Consider the following 15209-nt stretch of genomic DNA (forward strand, 5'->3'; position numbering starts at 1 on the left):
ACAAGGCCAGTTTGCAGAAATTGCCCTCTTTGCAGTCACCAAGGCTTTGCAGAAAACCTCATAATCTGTCTGCTGTCTTTGACCCTGTGAATAATCACATCATCATCACCTGACCTGTAATCCCTACAGAAGTAATTCTAGGTACAATTTCATCACCACACAGCCTTGCTACTAGAGTACCACAGGGTTCAGTACTTTTTCCATTCTTGTTATCCCTGTTTATTGAATCACTGCACTCAGATATCAGGACTCATTACTTCTCCTAACATCACTTTGCTGATGACATACAACTTTATGCTCTTGTCCCTCCATCCACTTTTTAAGTCTCTCTGAAGATATCAGACAGCCTTCCAACATCTCATACAGGATGATATCTCATACTGAACCTTGACAAAGTGAACTGATTTACTTACCAGTGAAGAACTCCCTTCTGCTGGAATGGTCAATCACCAGTGACGCCCTTACAGTCAATCCAGGATACAGGGCTCGTCTCACAACTCTTATTAACAACTTTCTCTGTTGATTCAGTGAGAGCAATAGTAGTAGAAGAATTTGCACGGTGGTGTAGTGGTTAGCACTGTCGCCTCACAGTAAGAAGGTTCTGGGTTCAAGCCCAGTGGCCGACAGGGGGCCTTTCTGTGTGGAGTTTGTATGTTCTCCCCTTGCCTGCGTGGGTTTCCTCTGGGTGACCCGGTTTCCCCCACAGTCCAAAGACATGCGGTTAGGTTAATATGGGGCGGCCTTGGGCTGAATGTTGGGCTGAAGTGCCCTTGAGCAAGGCACCTCAACCCCAACTGCTCCCTGGGCGCTGTAGCATAGCTGCCCACTACTCTGGGTATGTGTGTGTGTTCGGTGCTCACTTGTGTGTGCGTGTGTGTGTTCACTGCGTCAGATGGGTTAAATGCAGAGAGGAATTTCACTGTGTGATTAAGTTTGTGTTTGAGTGAACGTTTGATAAAGAAAGGCTTCTTCTTCTTCTTCTTCTTAAAAGTTCCCTTTGCTGTAATACTAATTTTGTTTTGAAGAATTTACAAGAGCTTGTAAAAAATTTGAATGACAGTAAGATATCATACTTTGCCTAGTCAATGAGTTTTTAAATAGCTTTGAAGGTATTGATTTTTTTAAACTTCTCAATATTGTTAGTGATAACCTGTCCAGAATTGCGATATGTACAGTATAAATGCCTATCATTTAGACAAGTTAAAAGTTCTGACTGCAAAGTTGAATTCTGGAAAAAATGTTCCATTTCTATTGCTGTTGGAGTTTTGAGATGTTTCGCTTCTGCACACACCATGTATCTTGTGTGAATGTTTTGCCAAGATAAAACGCGTCACACATTTTACGATTCCGGAGGTTGCTGAAGCAGGTGAGCAAGGATATCATGTGACCACCATGGGGCGTGTTTTTTTTTGGGCTTTTTTCACCTTTATTGGATAGGACAGTGTAGAGACAGGAAATGAGTGGGAGAGAGAGATGGGGAGGGATCGGGAAATGACCTCGGGTCGGAATCGAACCCAGGTCCCCGGATTTATGGTATGGCGCCTTATCCGCCTGAGCCACGATGCCCCCCATGGGGTATGTTTGACCTACTTTTAACCAAAACAAGTTGGCGTGGGCAAACATGGCAGATTCCACTCTCCTGCCAGCTAAAAGCCAGCAGAAAAGAAAAGGAAAGCCTGCCTAGTGAGTGCAACTGCAAGATAGAGCAAAGTTAGATGACATCGTTTTTCTGGACCGATAACTAAATCATTCGAGCAAGCGCTTAGCTATCTTAACCTTAGAATGCATGGGCGAGTAGCGAGTTATGGAGTTATACACCTAATGTTTTGATCTTACAGAGAAAGAAATGATAACACAAAAGTAGCAACAAAGAAAAGATAGATTTGTCTTTTGTTTCATGGATCTATTCACGAATGTCAACCACAAATTACAAACCTGCGACTCAAAACTCTCCATGAGGTCGATGCAGAGTCACGATGTTTTCCACGCGTCGCCATCTTGGTGTGACGCAGTTCCATAATTATGCTAATTAGTTAAAGCTCCTCGCGTTTGGCTGTTTCCGTAGCACCATACTGTTTACCTCAAGATGTAGGAAAACAGTCCCAAAACAGAGAAAAGCGACCCTCAGTACGTCAAAATGATCACATCTTGTCCATATGATATTGTTCTTGTGAAATGTAGGAAAATCCCATGCACAATTTAAAAAAATAATTAAATTTCAGATGACTTTGCAGTCAGTACCTTTAAGTAAAATGTACTCTTGTAAACAGCAATAACACTTTTTCTTTATTCTTATTTTTTATCAGACCGCAGAACACAAAGACAGCAATAAAGGTGACTGCACTTTTCTTTTGTTTCAGTTGTCATGCAACTCATCTCATCTGATGCTGATTCTTAAACAGAAATGTGGCTGCTCGGTTATATTAATATTCTATTTCCTGTTTCTTGTTTTATTTCAGGAAGCGGTAGTAACGTGGTGAAGCACAGACCTCTCTTCGTACAGAACATGAAACAATGAATTGTTTACTCAGTTTTATGGACAAGTTTTTTCCACCTTTCATTCTGTAGATCGCCATGTACCATACACCCTGGCAGTTTCCCTGCATCAATAGCATACCTCAACTGGAATGGATTTGTAATGTTGACACTACGTGGCTGTGTAGTTCCTCAGGGAATTTTTCTTTAAGCGCTGGCCCCATTGCATCTCCCTTCGCCAACTGCATCTTATACAGCCTTAGAACTGGTACTCTTCAAAATCTTTTTTCCTCACCCATGCAACAAGAGCACAAACAATTAAAGGAAGCATCTCACATGTCTCTGTGTTTGTATAAATCCAACTTCTCTGCTAGCTATCCTGTAAATAGTGTTTATAGGTGTGTTTTGTAGGTGAATATTTTAATAATAAAATTATTAAAAATTGCCTGTTGTCATTTTTTTTTATCTTTGGCTCGTGTCTCCTCAAAAGGAAGCCTATAAATGATAAAGGAAATGGATGTTTCTAGGAAATTAAAACAATAAAAAGTCCACTTGCAGTGTAATCAGACCTTATCTCTCCAGATCAGCCTGGATTTCCCTGGAATGAATGTGAGAGTAAAGGCTTTGTGCTATAGAAGAAGAAGACTTTGTCACATGCACACTCAAGCACAGTGAAATTCATCCTCTGCATTTAACCCATCTGAAGCAGTGAACACACGCACACACTCAGAGCAGTGGGCAGCCACACCACAGTGCCCGGGGAGCAGTTAGGGGTTAGGTACCCTGCTCAAGGGCACTTCAGCCCAAGGCCACCCCATGTTAATCTAATCGCATAGAAGTCTCAATCTCAAGAATTTTGCAAGGGTGCTGTATATTATTACATTAAAATTTAATATAAAAAAAAAAGATTTCAAGTCATTATAGCTTTTGAAAATAGTTCCTGATGATACAGGGACACTAATCTCAAACCACAGAATTCATCTCATCTCATCTCGTTATCTCTAGCCGCTTTATCCTGTTCTACAGGGTCGCAGGCAAGCTGGAGCCTATCCCAGCTGACTACGGGCGAAAGGCGGGGTACACCCTGGACAAGTCGCCAGGTCATCACAGGGCTGACACATAGACACAGACAACCATTCACACTCACATTCACACCTACGGTCAATTTAGAGTCACCAGTTAACCTAACCTGCATGTCTTTGGACTGTGGGGGAAACCGGAGCACCCAGAGGAAACCCACACGGACAACATGCAAACTCCACACAGAAAGGCCCTCGCCGGCCACGGGGCTCAAACCCGGACCTTCTTGCTGTGAGGCGACAGCGCTAACCACTACACCACCGTGCCACCCCACAGAATTCAAATAATTAATTAAAGGGCTCTATACCTGGCTTCATTTTACCACAAGATGGCTCTGTTGGTTCTGCATGCACTGGACTGTGAAAAGTTTACTTTCAGTTTCTGACATTTCCATTTCTATCAGTCTATGTTCAGATTTTATCAATATATTCAGGCTGATGGACATGAGAGAAGTTTACTTTCTGTGCACAGTATCTTGTAGTTAACCACATTTAAAAATAACAGGGATGAATGAGCAGAGGTGTAGCACAATACTAATCCACAGGGCAAAATATTAATCCACAGAAAAGAAGAAAGCACAACTTTATTCATCACACACTTGTGAAATTTCCTCTCTGCATTTAACCCATCTGAAGCAGTGAACACACACGTGAGCAATGAGCACACACACACATACCCAGCCATGCTAACAGTGCCCAGGGAGCAGTTGGGAGTTAGGTGCCTTGCTCAAGGGCACCTCAGCCCAAGGCCATCCCATATTAACCTAACCTGCGTGTCTTTGGGGGAAACTGGAGCACCCGGAGGAAACCCACGCAGACATGGGGAGAATATGCAAACTCCACACAGAAAGGCCCTCGCCGGCCACTGGGTTCGAACCCAGAACCTTCTTGCTGTGAGGCAACCGTGCTAACTACTACATCACCATGCCGCCCTGGCTATTGTAGCTAAATATTTAGCTAAGGTAGCTAAATATGGCTACCTTTATCTGTGTGTGGTCCTGGTAGGATCCCCACTGGACATAAAAGGCATCTAGCAAGGTATAAAATTAAAAAAAAAAAAAAGCCATAGCTAACATACCATTAGGCTACATCTTGTCTTGTTGCTGTGATGAGTAGGATCAGGGAATATTTAACAGTTATTCCACTAAATCGAGTCGTAGATGAGCTAATAGCTGATGAGGCGCATAGCACCGAGTTGGCTATAAGCCATGTATGATGAGATTGAGTGAAATAACTGTTTTATTCTATCCACATTCACTGGATTTTGAGAAAACAGAGCATTTTTATTTTTAGCAAATTCGATAAATAAAAACTTTATGCAAAATGTCTGACAAAATCATTTCTGCTTAGAATGTAAACAAACCACCGAAATGACAGTAACAATTTGTGAAAGATGCTATAATAATAATTCTTGAAAAATAAAAAAATATAGACGCTCTTAGCATCAAATACTTTTATTGCGTATTTTGTTCCTTTTTTTGTATTTTTTGGGGTTTTGTTTTCGAGTAGAGTTTTTATTTCATCCTTGGTTGGTTCAGAAACATGCTTCGCCATTGTTTTTCTCTACTCATGGTATATGAGCTGATAGCCTAGTAGTAAAGAAACCAATCAGAGTGCGTGATTGCTCATATCCAGTGAATGTGGATAGAATAATTCGCTTTAACTTGGCTTCTTGTCTAATTTTGCTTCCTCCTGCACAACACTGACAATTCTTGCCATTGCACAATGATGAAATATGAAATGAGCTTTCAAAGTTTCCAGAGATATTGTTGTGAGCATTCTGTTATTATTCAAGTTAATTAATTGGTAATAATAATAATAATAATAATAATAATAATAATAATAATAATAATAATAGGTCTGAGGTCAAAGTGACTTGATGGAGAGCACTATAATGTAAGAACTCTAGTATAAATTACTGTGTGTACTAAGATATAATAATAACTAGACTGCATTTCTGCAAAGAAAATGCAGTGTGCTTGCTGAGCTGTAGCAGAACAGAAGAAAAAAAAGAAGGAAAAAAAAGGAAAAGATGAGTGCAGTTCAGACCCGATTGCATGAATGTGTCAGGGGAGTTGGTCTGAAGTATCACATGAAGTTTGGTGCATCTCCTATGGAGTGTGTCTGAGTAGGATGACTCGATTCATGAGTCCTATTCATTTTCTATGGGAAAAAACAACAGAAAAACGACAAGGACGACAGAACAGGTGCATCGATCCAAAAGCTGTATACAAGCACACTACACCAGTGGATATGTGGTGAAGTGTTACTGAGGAAAACTCCATTCATTTGAATTGGGCCAAAAATCAATGGAAGCCTATGGAGGGAAAAAAGGATGTGTGAAAACCAAGAAAAAGACGAGTGCAGGTCTCAGATGAGGGGATGGATGTGGCAAGTGGGGACTTGCCCTGAGGCATCATATGAAGTCTCTTGAAGTTTGGTCACTCAGTTAAAAAATGTGACGGAGAGTGAAAGCTTTTTCCCGAAATGCCATTCATTTTCAATGGGGCCAAAAATGAATGGAAGTGAATGGATGAAAAAGTGGGGCATGAAAAGAAAGGAAAAAATGAGTGTGGGTCAGAGCCGAATGCATATATGTGTCTGGGGAGTTGGCCTGAGGTATCACATGAGGTTTGGTGCGTCTGCGATGAAGCGTGGCCAAGCAGGACGATTTGATTCGTGAGCCCTGTTCGTTCTCTATGGGAAAAAAATGACAGAAAAACGACAAGAATGAGAGAACAGGTGTGTCGATCCAAAAGCTGAAAACAAGCACGCCATTCCAGATCGGGCCCTACGTTTCAGCGTTGGAACAGTGTCTCTATCTCGAAAGCCCTAGGAGGAGTAGTGGATCCAAAAAGCGGGTGAAACAGAATAATAATCTCATCTCATCTCATTATCTCTAGCTGCTTTATCCTGTTCTACAGGGTCGCAGGCAAGCTGGAGCCTATCCCAGCTGACTACGGGCGAAAGGCGGGGTACACCCTGGACAAGTCGCCAGGTCATCACAGGGCTGACACATAGACACAGACAACCATTCACACTCACACCTACGGTCAATTTAGAGTCACCAGTTAACCTAACCTGCATGTCTTTGGACTGTGGGGGAAACCGGAGCACCCAGAGGAAACCCACACGGACACGGGGAGAACATGCAAACTTCGCACAGAAAGGCCCTCACCGGCCACGGGGCTCGAACCCGGACCTTCTTGCTGTGAGGCGACAGTGCTAACCACTACACCACTGTGCCGCCCAATATTATTATTATTATTATTATTATTATTATTATTATTATTATTAATAATAATAGTAGGTCTGAGGTCAGTGACTTGATGGAGAACACTATAATGTAAGAACTCTAGTATAAATTACTGTGCGTACTAAGAGATAATAATAAAACTGTGCCCAGTTGTCTTTGTCTATTGGAATGCTGCTAAAATGTTTTCTTACCATATGTTACTAATATGCTTTATTGCTTTTATTTTCTTTTATTGTTTTAGCCAGACACTGTACAGCACTTTGGTCAGTTTGCACTGTTTTTAAATGTGCTTTATAAATAAAATTTACTTTACTTTACTTTACTTTACTTATAATAATAATAATAATAATAATAATAATAATAATAATAATAATAATAAAATACTGTGTGACTTTACCATCCAGACTGATAGGGTGCTACAGCATGCAAGACCAGACATTACTCTCGTGAAAAAAAAAGAGAGAACAAATGCTTCATCATTGATGTGGCTGTACCTGCTGACCATTATATCAAACAGAAAGAAGTCAAGAAGATCGACAGTTACTCCCAACTGAGACAAAAGATAGCAAGATTGTGGAATAAAGACAGAACTGTAGTTACAGTGGTAATTGGAGCCTTAGGGTCCATACCGAAGAAGCTAGATTACTACCTGGAAAAGACAGAAATAACACCAACATCACCACTTTACAAAAGAGTGCTTTTCTAGGATCAGCTAACATCATCAGAAAGGTGCTGTCTATCTAAGGTTGTGAAGACTTGATGGACACGCATAAGAATGACTTCCAATTTTATAAGACCTTAACTATGGAAAAATAAGTTTTAGATAATAATAATAATAATAATAATAATAATAATAATAAATCCACCCATCCATTATCCATAACCGCTTACCCTGTGCAGGGTCGCAGGCGAGCTGGAGCCTATCCCAGCTGACTATGGGCGAGAGGCGGGGTACACTCTGGACAAGTCGCCAGATCATCACAGGGCTAACACAAGTGGTCATATTTTAAGTCAAAAGTTATATATCTGAAAAGTATCATTTGCTATGTCTGTTGCTGAGGTCATGAACACTACTGCAGTAACAGTTTAGAACTAGGAAGTGGAATTTTACGTGGCGAACACAGATGAGCAGAGTGATACACACAGTGAATCAATGTTGTTTCTGTTTATGCAAAATATCAACACTCTTAGAACACTGCTCGACCAATCAAGTAGACCAGTGGACCAAAACTAACTGCTGTATAAATTAGATTATTACAAAGTGCAGATAATGTTCTTTTTTTAACCTCATGAAGATCAGGAAAATCTTATTCCTTATTATTTAAATGCTTTTGAGTATAAAAGTCAAAATATGATGTTTCAGTCAATTGGTCCAAGCCTGTGTCTGGGGTGGTGTAGTAGTTAGCACTGTTGCCTCACAGCAAGAAGGTTCTGGGTTCAAGCCCAGTGGCTGACAGAGGCCTTTCTGTGTGGAGTTTGCATGTTCTCTCTGTGTGGGTTTCCTCCCACAGTCCAAAGAAATGCAGTTGGGCTAATTGGCTACTCTAAATTGTCAATTGCTGGGTTTCACATGATGTCACGTCCACCTCATTAGTTATTCAAAACTTTAGCTGGTGGTCTACCAAAGCTCAGCTGACAAAGCGTTTGTACGGAGAAGGTGCATTGCTCGCATGAAAAATGCCTTACGCTTGCATTGTTTTAGGTTGTTCGAATCGATCAAACCGTGAAACTGATAAAAGTTTCTTCAGGGTTCACAGTGAACGAATAATAAAAGGGTGAACGAACACAAGATTTCACAAAAAGACGTCGAGAAAGGTAGCTTTTGAACCTCTTGCTGAAATCGAAGGGAGCCGAGTCAAAGCATGCTCGAGTTTGCAGTGATCACTTGGTGAAAGGTTTGTATTTCCCTCTCAGCTGTCCTGTGTGTTGTTATTTTACGGTACTTTTTTTAGTCACGAAGCGCTAAAGTCCCCAGCTGTTTCTTTGTTTACTCCTCACTAAGTCCATATGCATGAAGGTCGCGACAAAATTCTTCCCCAGCCATACAGTTACAATGTGCCGTGATCACTTCTGTGTCTCGTTTAACTAAGATCCAGGTCTTTAAAGGGGTTTCTGATGATCTTTGTGAATGATTTACCTGAGAGATAAGAGCCAACACAAGTGAGAATCAAGCCAACTGTTGTTTGTTTCCACTTCAACTTGCAGCGCTTCATTGTAAAGATGTGAATGAAAAACTTTAAAAATATATAAATAAAAAAACATACTTACACGGGCAAAAACAATACAGGATTCATTCGGCAGCAACTTGATAGCGAGGTCCTTTACCCAGCCACATACAAAAAAGTTTGTAAGCCTCCATACCCTTCCACACTTTCATCTGTTTTACGGTGTAGAAGGACGTCTGCAACACCAGATAGTTCGAGATGTCGGGGAACTTGACTGAAGGGGAGTTTTCAAGATCGTATGACAAATCCTTCTTTCCCAGACTGTAGGGGTCGATTCCATTGCACATAGCAATCTTCTGAATAGATCTAAAGCGAGCAGTGGCTTCTAGATTACGAGCGTACTCTGATTAGTTATCGCTAGTTGTTTGCACTACGGCAGCCGTTTAGACCACCAGCTATTTCACTTCCGGTAAAACCGCTAAGAAAAGTCATGTGACTGAAACCCAGCAATAGGTGTGAATGGTTCTTTCCCAAGCTCAGAAATGGGAGGGTTGTGGCAGGAAGGGCATCCTGTGTAAAACTATGCTCCAAATAATGACATGTGGATCAGTAGGGTCCACATGGATCCTGACCTGGCAATAGTGCCGGATAAGGAGGAAGTCCAAGTCTTTATCTTTTGTGTCAACTGGGAACTTCATCCAACAAAGAAACTGACTCTGTATTTGTCTTGGTGTTAGTCAAAAGGGCATGCAATTTAACTTCAAAACTCAAGTTAAAACTTGATTTTTCTGTTTCAGGCAAAAAAAAAAATCCTTTTGATTACTGAGTAGGAACTTGGAATATGAGTATGAGGTTAAGGTTTGGGTCAGATCGGCTCATGTTAATTGGCTGTATTTATAATTACTGAAGTGCGGCATGGTGGTGTAGTGGTTAGCTGTAGCTTGGCTACTTTAAATCATGATTAGCTTTAGCATGTTAAGTTACAATGAAACAATTATGAGCTAAATGACATTACTAACAGGGCGGCATGGTGGTGTAGTGGTTAGCACTGTCGCCTCACAGCAAGAAAGTTCTGGGTTCGAGCCCAGTGCCTGATGAGGCCTGGCTTTAGCCAGTATCTCACTGGCTTGCGACAAATTGAGAACGTCATTCGCAAGAGAGTTTCAAAAGTCTTGAAACATTTGCGGGGCTTCTCAATTTCCTCGCATGACTCGCAAAGTGTCGCTTATTCGTTGCTGAAATTTTGATTGATTGATTGATTGATTACTTTATTCTGAACAATAAAGAAGAAAGATATAAAAATAAAAATTTAAATAAAAAATACAATAATCAAAACATCATCATAAACAAACAGAATAGCGTAGCCACAAGGCAATAACATAACAATGTTCAGAAAGGATTAGGAAGAAGTAATAACTTATCCAATCCTAACCCTCTATACCACCGCTAATCAAATGTCACTTTCCACCATAATAAACTAGATATACAAAAGAAAACAAAAGCAATAAACAAAAAAGAAAACATACCAACATACCAAAACATACCGACATGGTATAATATCGACCAAATCAAATCATATATACAGATACTTATGTTATGCATATAGACACACATACAATACATATATACAGTACATACATATACACATACCTATAACTATACACTAAATACAAGAAGACCAGTCACAGACTTACTCTCAATTTCATCATCACCTATATAGTCTGCCTGTCCTCATTCTCATATATTTTTATTAACATGTTTTTATATAATTTTTTAAACAGTTTTATGTTGGTGCTATTTTTGAGTTCATTTTCCAGACCATTCCACAATTTCACCCCACAGACTGTTATGCACATACTTTTCATAGTTGTTCTAACATTTACTCTCTTAAAATTCATTTCCCCTCTCAGGTTATACCCACCCTGCCTTTCCATAAACGTATTTTGTACCTCACCCGGAAGAAGCTTATGTCTTGCTTTATACATAATTTGTGCGGTCTTGTGTTTAACCAGATCAGTGAATTTCAGAGTGTGTGCTTTTACGAATAATGCGTTTGTATGCTCAAGATATCCCGTATTATTGACAATTCTTATTGCTCTTTTTTGTAATGTGCATAACGGCTGCAGGTTAGATTTGTAGGTATTACCCCATATCTCCACACAGTAGCTCAGATATGGAAGTATGAGTGCATTATACAGAGTATGTAGTGATTTATAGTCCAGAATGTGTCTTGATTTCCCCAAAATTGCAGTAATCTTTGCTATTTTTGCTTTAACATGATTAGTATGCGGTTTCCAGTAGACTTTATGATCAACAATCACACCCAGAAATTTTATTTCATACACTCTTTCTATGGTTATGTTGTCAATTTTCAATTCAACTTGAGGGTTCGACTTGTATTTTCCAAATAACATAATCTTTGTTTTACTCAAATTCAATGACAATTTGTTTATGTTAAACCACCTTTTTAATTTATTCATTTCGGTTGTGATTGTTTCCATAAGCTGCTGTGCATTGTCCCCGGCGCAAAAGATGTTTGTATCATCAGCAAATAATATGCATTTCATTATACTTGATACATTACATAAATCATTAATGTACAATTTTGAACATGTTCAAAAAATTCGTGTGACAATATTTCTCTCAATAGCCGCAAATGCGTCGCTGGTGTCGCAAAGCCGTCACGAACCCTTCTCAAGTCAGTTTCCGTGAGACAGGAAGTGCGAGTGTATCTCATTGGGCTGCGACAGCCTGCGACTAGTTGGAGACACAACAATTGCGATAAAATATGCGAATATCAATTCAGTGTGACTCCAAGTGAAAATTGTCGCTAATTGTCGGGCGGCACAGTGGTGTAGTGGTTAGCACGGTCACCTCACAGCAAGAAGGTTCTGGGTTCGAGCCCAGTGGCTGGCGAGGGCCTTTCTGTGTGGAGTTTGCATGTTCTCCCCATGTCTGCGTGGGTTTCCTCCGGGTGCTCCGGTTTCCCCCACAGTCCAAAGACATGCCATTAGGTTAATATGGGATGGCCTTGGGCTGAGGTGCCCTTGAGCAAGGCACCTAACTCCCAACTGCTCCCTGGGCGCTGTTAGCATGGCTGCCCACTGCTCTGGGTATGTGTGTGCGCTCATTGCTCATGTGTGTGTTCACTGCTTCAGATGGGTTCAAAGCAGAGAGGAAATTTCACAAGTGTGTGATGAATAAAGTTGTGCTTTCTTTCTTTAATTCGCATATTTTATTGCAATTGTTGTGTCTCCAACTAGTCGCAGGCTGTTGCAGCCCAGTGAGATTCTACCCTTTCTGTGTGGAGTTTGCATGTTAGATTAGATTAGATTAGATTAGATTAGATTAGATTCACTTTATTCATCCCACATCAGGGAAATTCATGTGTTACAGTAGCAAGAAAATGTCAAACAGATAACAAATAAAACTGAAATAAAAATTAGACAAACGAAGGATTAAATACAGAGGGCTATTCACATTATCTACCGTGAAAAAGTATAGAAAAATTGCCTTATTGAGAGGCTCGGAAAAATTGCACATTACAGGTAGACTCTGTATATATACACACATATATACATAAATTATATATATATATATAGAGAGAGAGGGCGGCACGGTGGTGTAGTGGTTAGTGCTGTCGCCTCACAGCAAGAAGGTCCGGGTTCGAGCCCCGTGGCCGGCGAGGGCCTTTCTGTGTGGAGTTTGCATGTTCTCCCCGTGTCTGCGTGGGTTTCCTCCGGGTGCTCCGGTTTCCCCCACAGTCCAAAGACATGCAGGTTAGGTTAACTGGTGACTCTAAATTGACCGTAGGTGTGAATGAGTGTGTGAATGGTTGTCTGTGTCTATGTGTCAGCCCTGTGATGACCTGGCGACTTGTCCAGGGTGTACCCTGCCTTTCGCCCGTAGTCAGCTGGGATAGGCTCCAGCTTGCCTGTGACCCTGTAGAACAGGATAAAGCGGCTAGAGATAATGGATGGATGGATGGATGGATGGATGGATGGAATAATGACTGAATGTCAGTGGAAGGTCGTCAGAAGGATAACAAGACTAACGCGCGCGCGTGTGTGTGTGTGTGGCCGTCATGCGCAGCAGGCCATGCGTGCGCGCACCCGGTATCCAGCCTTCTGCTATGCACGCGCGCGCGCGCGCTCCTTTACCCGGGCCCCGCCCCCTTTCTCCCGTGAAAACTGAGCTGATGGTTGGGGGGGTGCGGTGCGGTGCGGTGCGGTGCTGCTGCTCGGACCATGAAAGGAAAGACCGGGACAAGACTTTAAGGGAGATTTTCGCGAATGTTTTCTGTCTAAATGTAGACTAATATTTTGTCGAAAACAAGCGAGAACACGTTAAAAAGACGTCGCAGTTTCGTCCAAATGTGTAAGCCGACCGTGAGCACCGAGTGAGACTTGAACAAAGTTAGCTAGCTAGCTGGCGTCGTTAGCGTTACGGTTAGCTCGGCCAGGAAGCACCGGACAACAGGCTGGAGACGGAGCGGGGTTTTTGTGAGCGTCGTTATCAACACCTACTATAGGAATGCTGCCCACCGGAGGCCACTCAAGTTTTGGATGAGGGTAGAGCCTGAGGGTTTGCTAAAGCAGTGTGAGGGAAGAGTGAAGGTGCGATGCTGGGGCAAAAGGAGGCGGCGCGGGGCGCTGAGGGTCGCCGGACGGAGTTCCGCGCTCGGCCGCTTCCAGCCCTCAGGACACTCGGGGGCTGCGTGCTGCTCCTGCTGCTCCAGGCGGCCCTGTGCCTCGCCAGACCCAGCGGGATAATCAGCACCAACAGCCATAACAACCACCCGAGGGTCAACGTTTACATGAGTGAAGATGAGGTGAAGAAACTTCTGGGTGAGTGTCTGAGTGAGTGTGTGTGTGTGTGTGTGGGGTTCCTCTCTCAGTCCATGTTAGCTGTGTGTGTGTGTGGGGGGGGTTCCTCTCTCAGTCCATGTTAGCTGTGTGTGTGTGTGTGTGGGGTTCCTCTCTCAGTCCATGTTAGCTGTGTGTGTGTGTGTGGGGGGTTCCTCTCTCAGTCCATGTTAGCTGTGTGTGTGTGTGTGTGGGGTTCCTCTCTCAGTCCATGTTGGCTGTGTGTGTGTGTGTGTGGGGTTCCTCTCTCAGTCCATGTTGGCTGTGTGTGTGTGTGTGTGGGGTTCCTCTCTCAGTCCATGTTGGCTGTGTGTGTGTGTGTGTGGGGTTCCTCTCTCAGTCCATGTTGGCTGTGTGTTTGTGTGTGTGGGGTTCCTCTCTCAGTCCATGTTGGCTGTGTGTTTGTGTGTGTGGGGTTCCTCTCTCAGTCCATGTTGGCTGTGTGTGTGTGTGTGTGTGTGTGTGCTAAAGCAGCCTGGATGTAGAAACACGTTACACTGTTAGCTTGCAAACTAATTTAATACTTTACAAAAGTACACACGAGTGAAGTTAGGAATTAATCAGTTTGTTAATTCATCAACAGTTTTGTTTTCCAGGTAGTAGTTTTAAAGTGTGCTCCAGTTTGAATTCACTGGAAATTGTTGTTAGTTAGTTAGTAACACATCTATAAACGAGCGCTATTACGCATGCGTATGAACAGGCCGAATCCCAAACGGTTTCTGGTTGGAGACGGAGTGCACTACTGTAGAAGCCTTTTTATACTTTCTATAGGGCGGTTTTGGAGAGAGCTGGGAGGCATTTGGGATTCCGCTGCTCTTTTGTTAATAATAATGATGATGATGATGATAATAATAATAATAATAATAATAATAATAATTAACTGAATCCCCAATGCCCCCAGCTCTCTCCAAAACCGTCCTATAGAAAGTATAAAAAGGCTTCTACAGTAGTGCACTCCATCTTCAGCCAGGAGCCGTTTGGGATTTGGCCTGTTCATAATCATGATGATAATTATATGATATAATATAATTATATAATAATAATAATAATAATAATAATAATATTTATTATTATTAGACTGCACGGTGGTGTAGTGGTTAGCACTGTCGCCTCACAGCAAGAAGGTCCGGGTTCGAGCCGTGTGGCCGGCGAGGGCCTTTCTGTGTGGAGTTTGCATGTTCTCCCCGTGTCTGTATGGGTTTCCCCCACAGTCCAAAGACATGCAGGTTAGGCTAATTCGTGGCTCTAAATTGACCGTAGGTGTGAATGAGAGTGTGAATAGTTGTTTGTCTCTGTCAGTGCGTTTACATGCACATAGAGAAAATCGAATTTCTGCCGTAGCTCGACTGAAATCGAAGTTCTAAATGCC

At 42.0% G+C, this 15209-nt stretch overlaps 2 protein-coding genes across 8 annotated transcripts in view; both read left to right on the forward strand.

Annotated features, from left to right (window-relative positions):
- Positions 1 to 2919, forward strand: part of sned1 (sushi, nidogen and EGF-like domains 1) — an 89192-nt gene extending 86273 nt beyond the window's left edge. For all 5 annotated transcript variants that reach the window (XM_060919776.1, XM_060919777.1, XM_060919778.1 and 2 more), the window contains 2 exons: positions 2307 to 2334; positions 2460 to 2919. In XM_060919776.1, coding sequence (XP_060775759.1) covers positions 2307 to 2332 — 26 coding nt within the window. In that variant the 3' untranslated portion in view covers positions 2333 to 2334; positions 2460 to 2919. The remainder of the gene's footprint in view (positions 1 to 2306; positions 2335 to 2459) is intronic.
- Positions 2920 to 13148: 10229 nt separating this feature from the next.
- Positions 13149 to 15209, forward strand: part of ryk (receptor like tyrosine kinase) — a 207761-nt gene continuing 205700 nt past the window's right edge. For 2 of the 3 annotated variants that reach the window (XM_060919793.1, XM_060919791.1), the window contains exon 1: positions 13149 to 13822. In XM_060919793.1, the coding sequence (XP_060775776.1) occupies positions 13597 to 13822 (226 nt within the window). In that variant the 5' untranslated portion in view covers positions 13149 to 13596. The remainder of the gene's footprint in view (positions 13823 to 15209) is intronic. The other variant, XM_060919790.1, reaches the window with a different exon arrangement.

The sequence above is a fragment of the Neoarius graeffei genome, chromosome 4 (genome assembly GCF_027579695.1).
Source record: "Neoarius graeffei isolate fNeoGra1 chromosome 4, fNeoGra1.pri, whole genome shotgun sequence".
Lineage (NCBI taxonomy): Eukaryota > Metazoa > Chordata > Actinopteri > Siluriformes > Ariidae > Neoarius > Neoarius graeffei.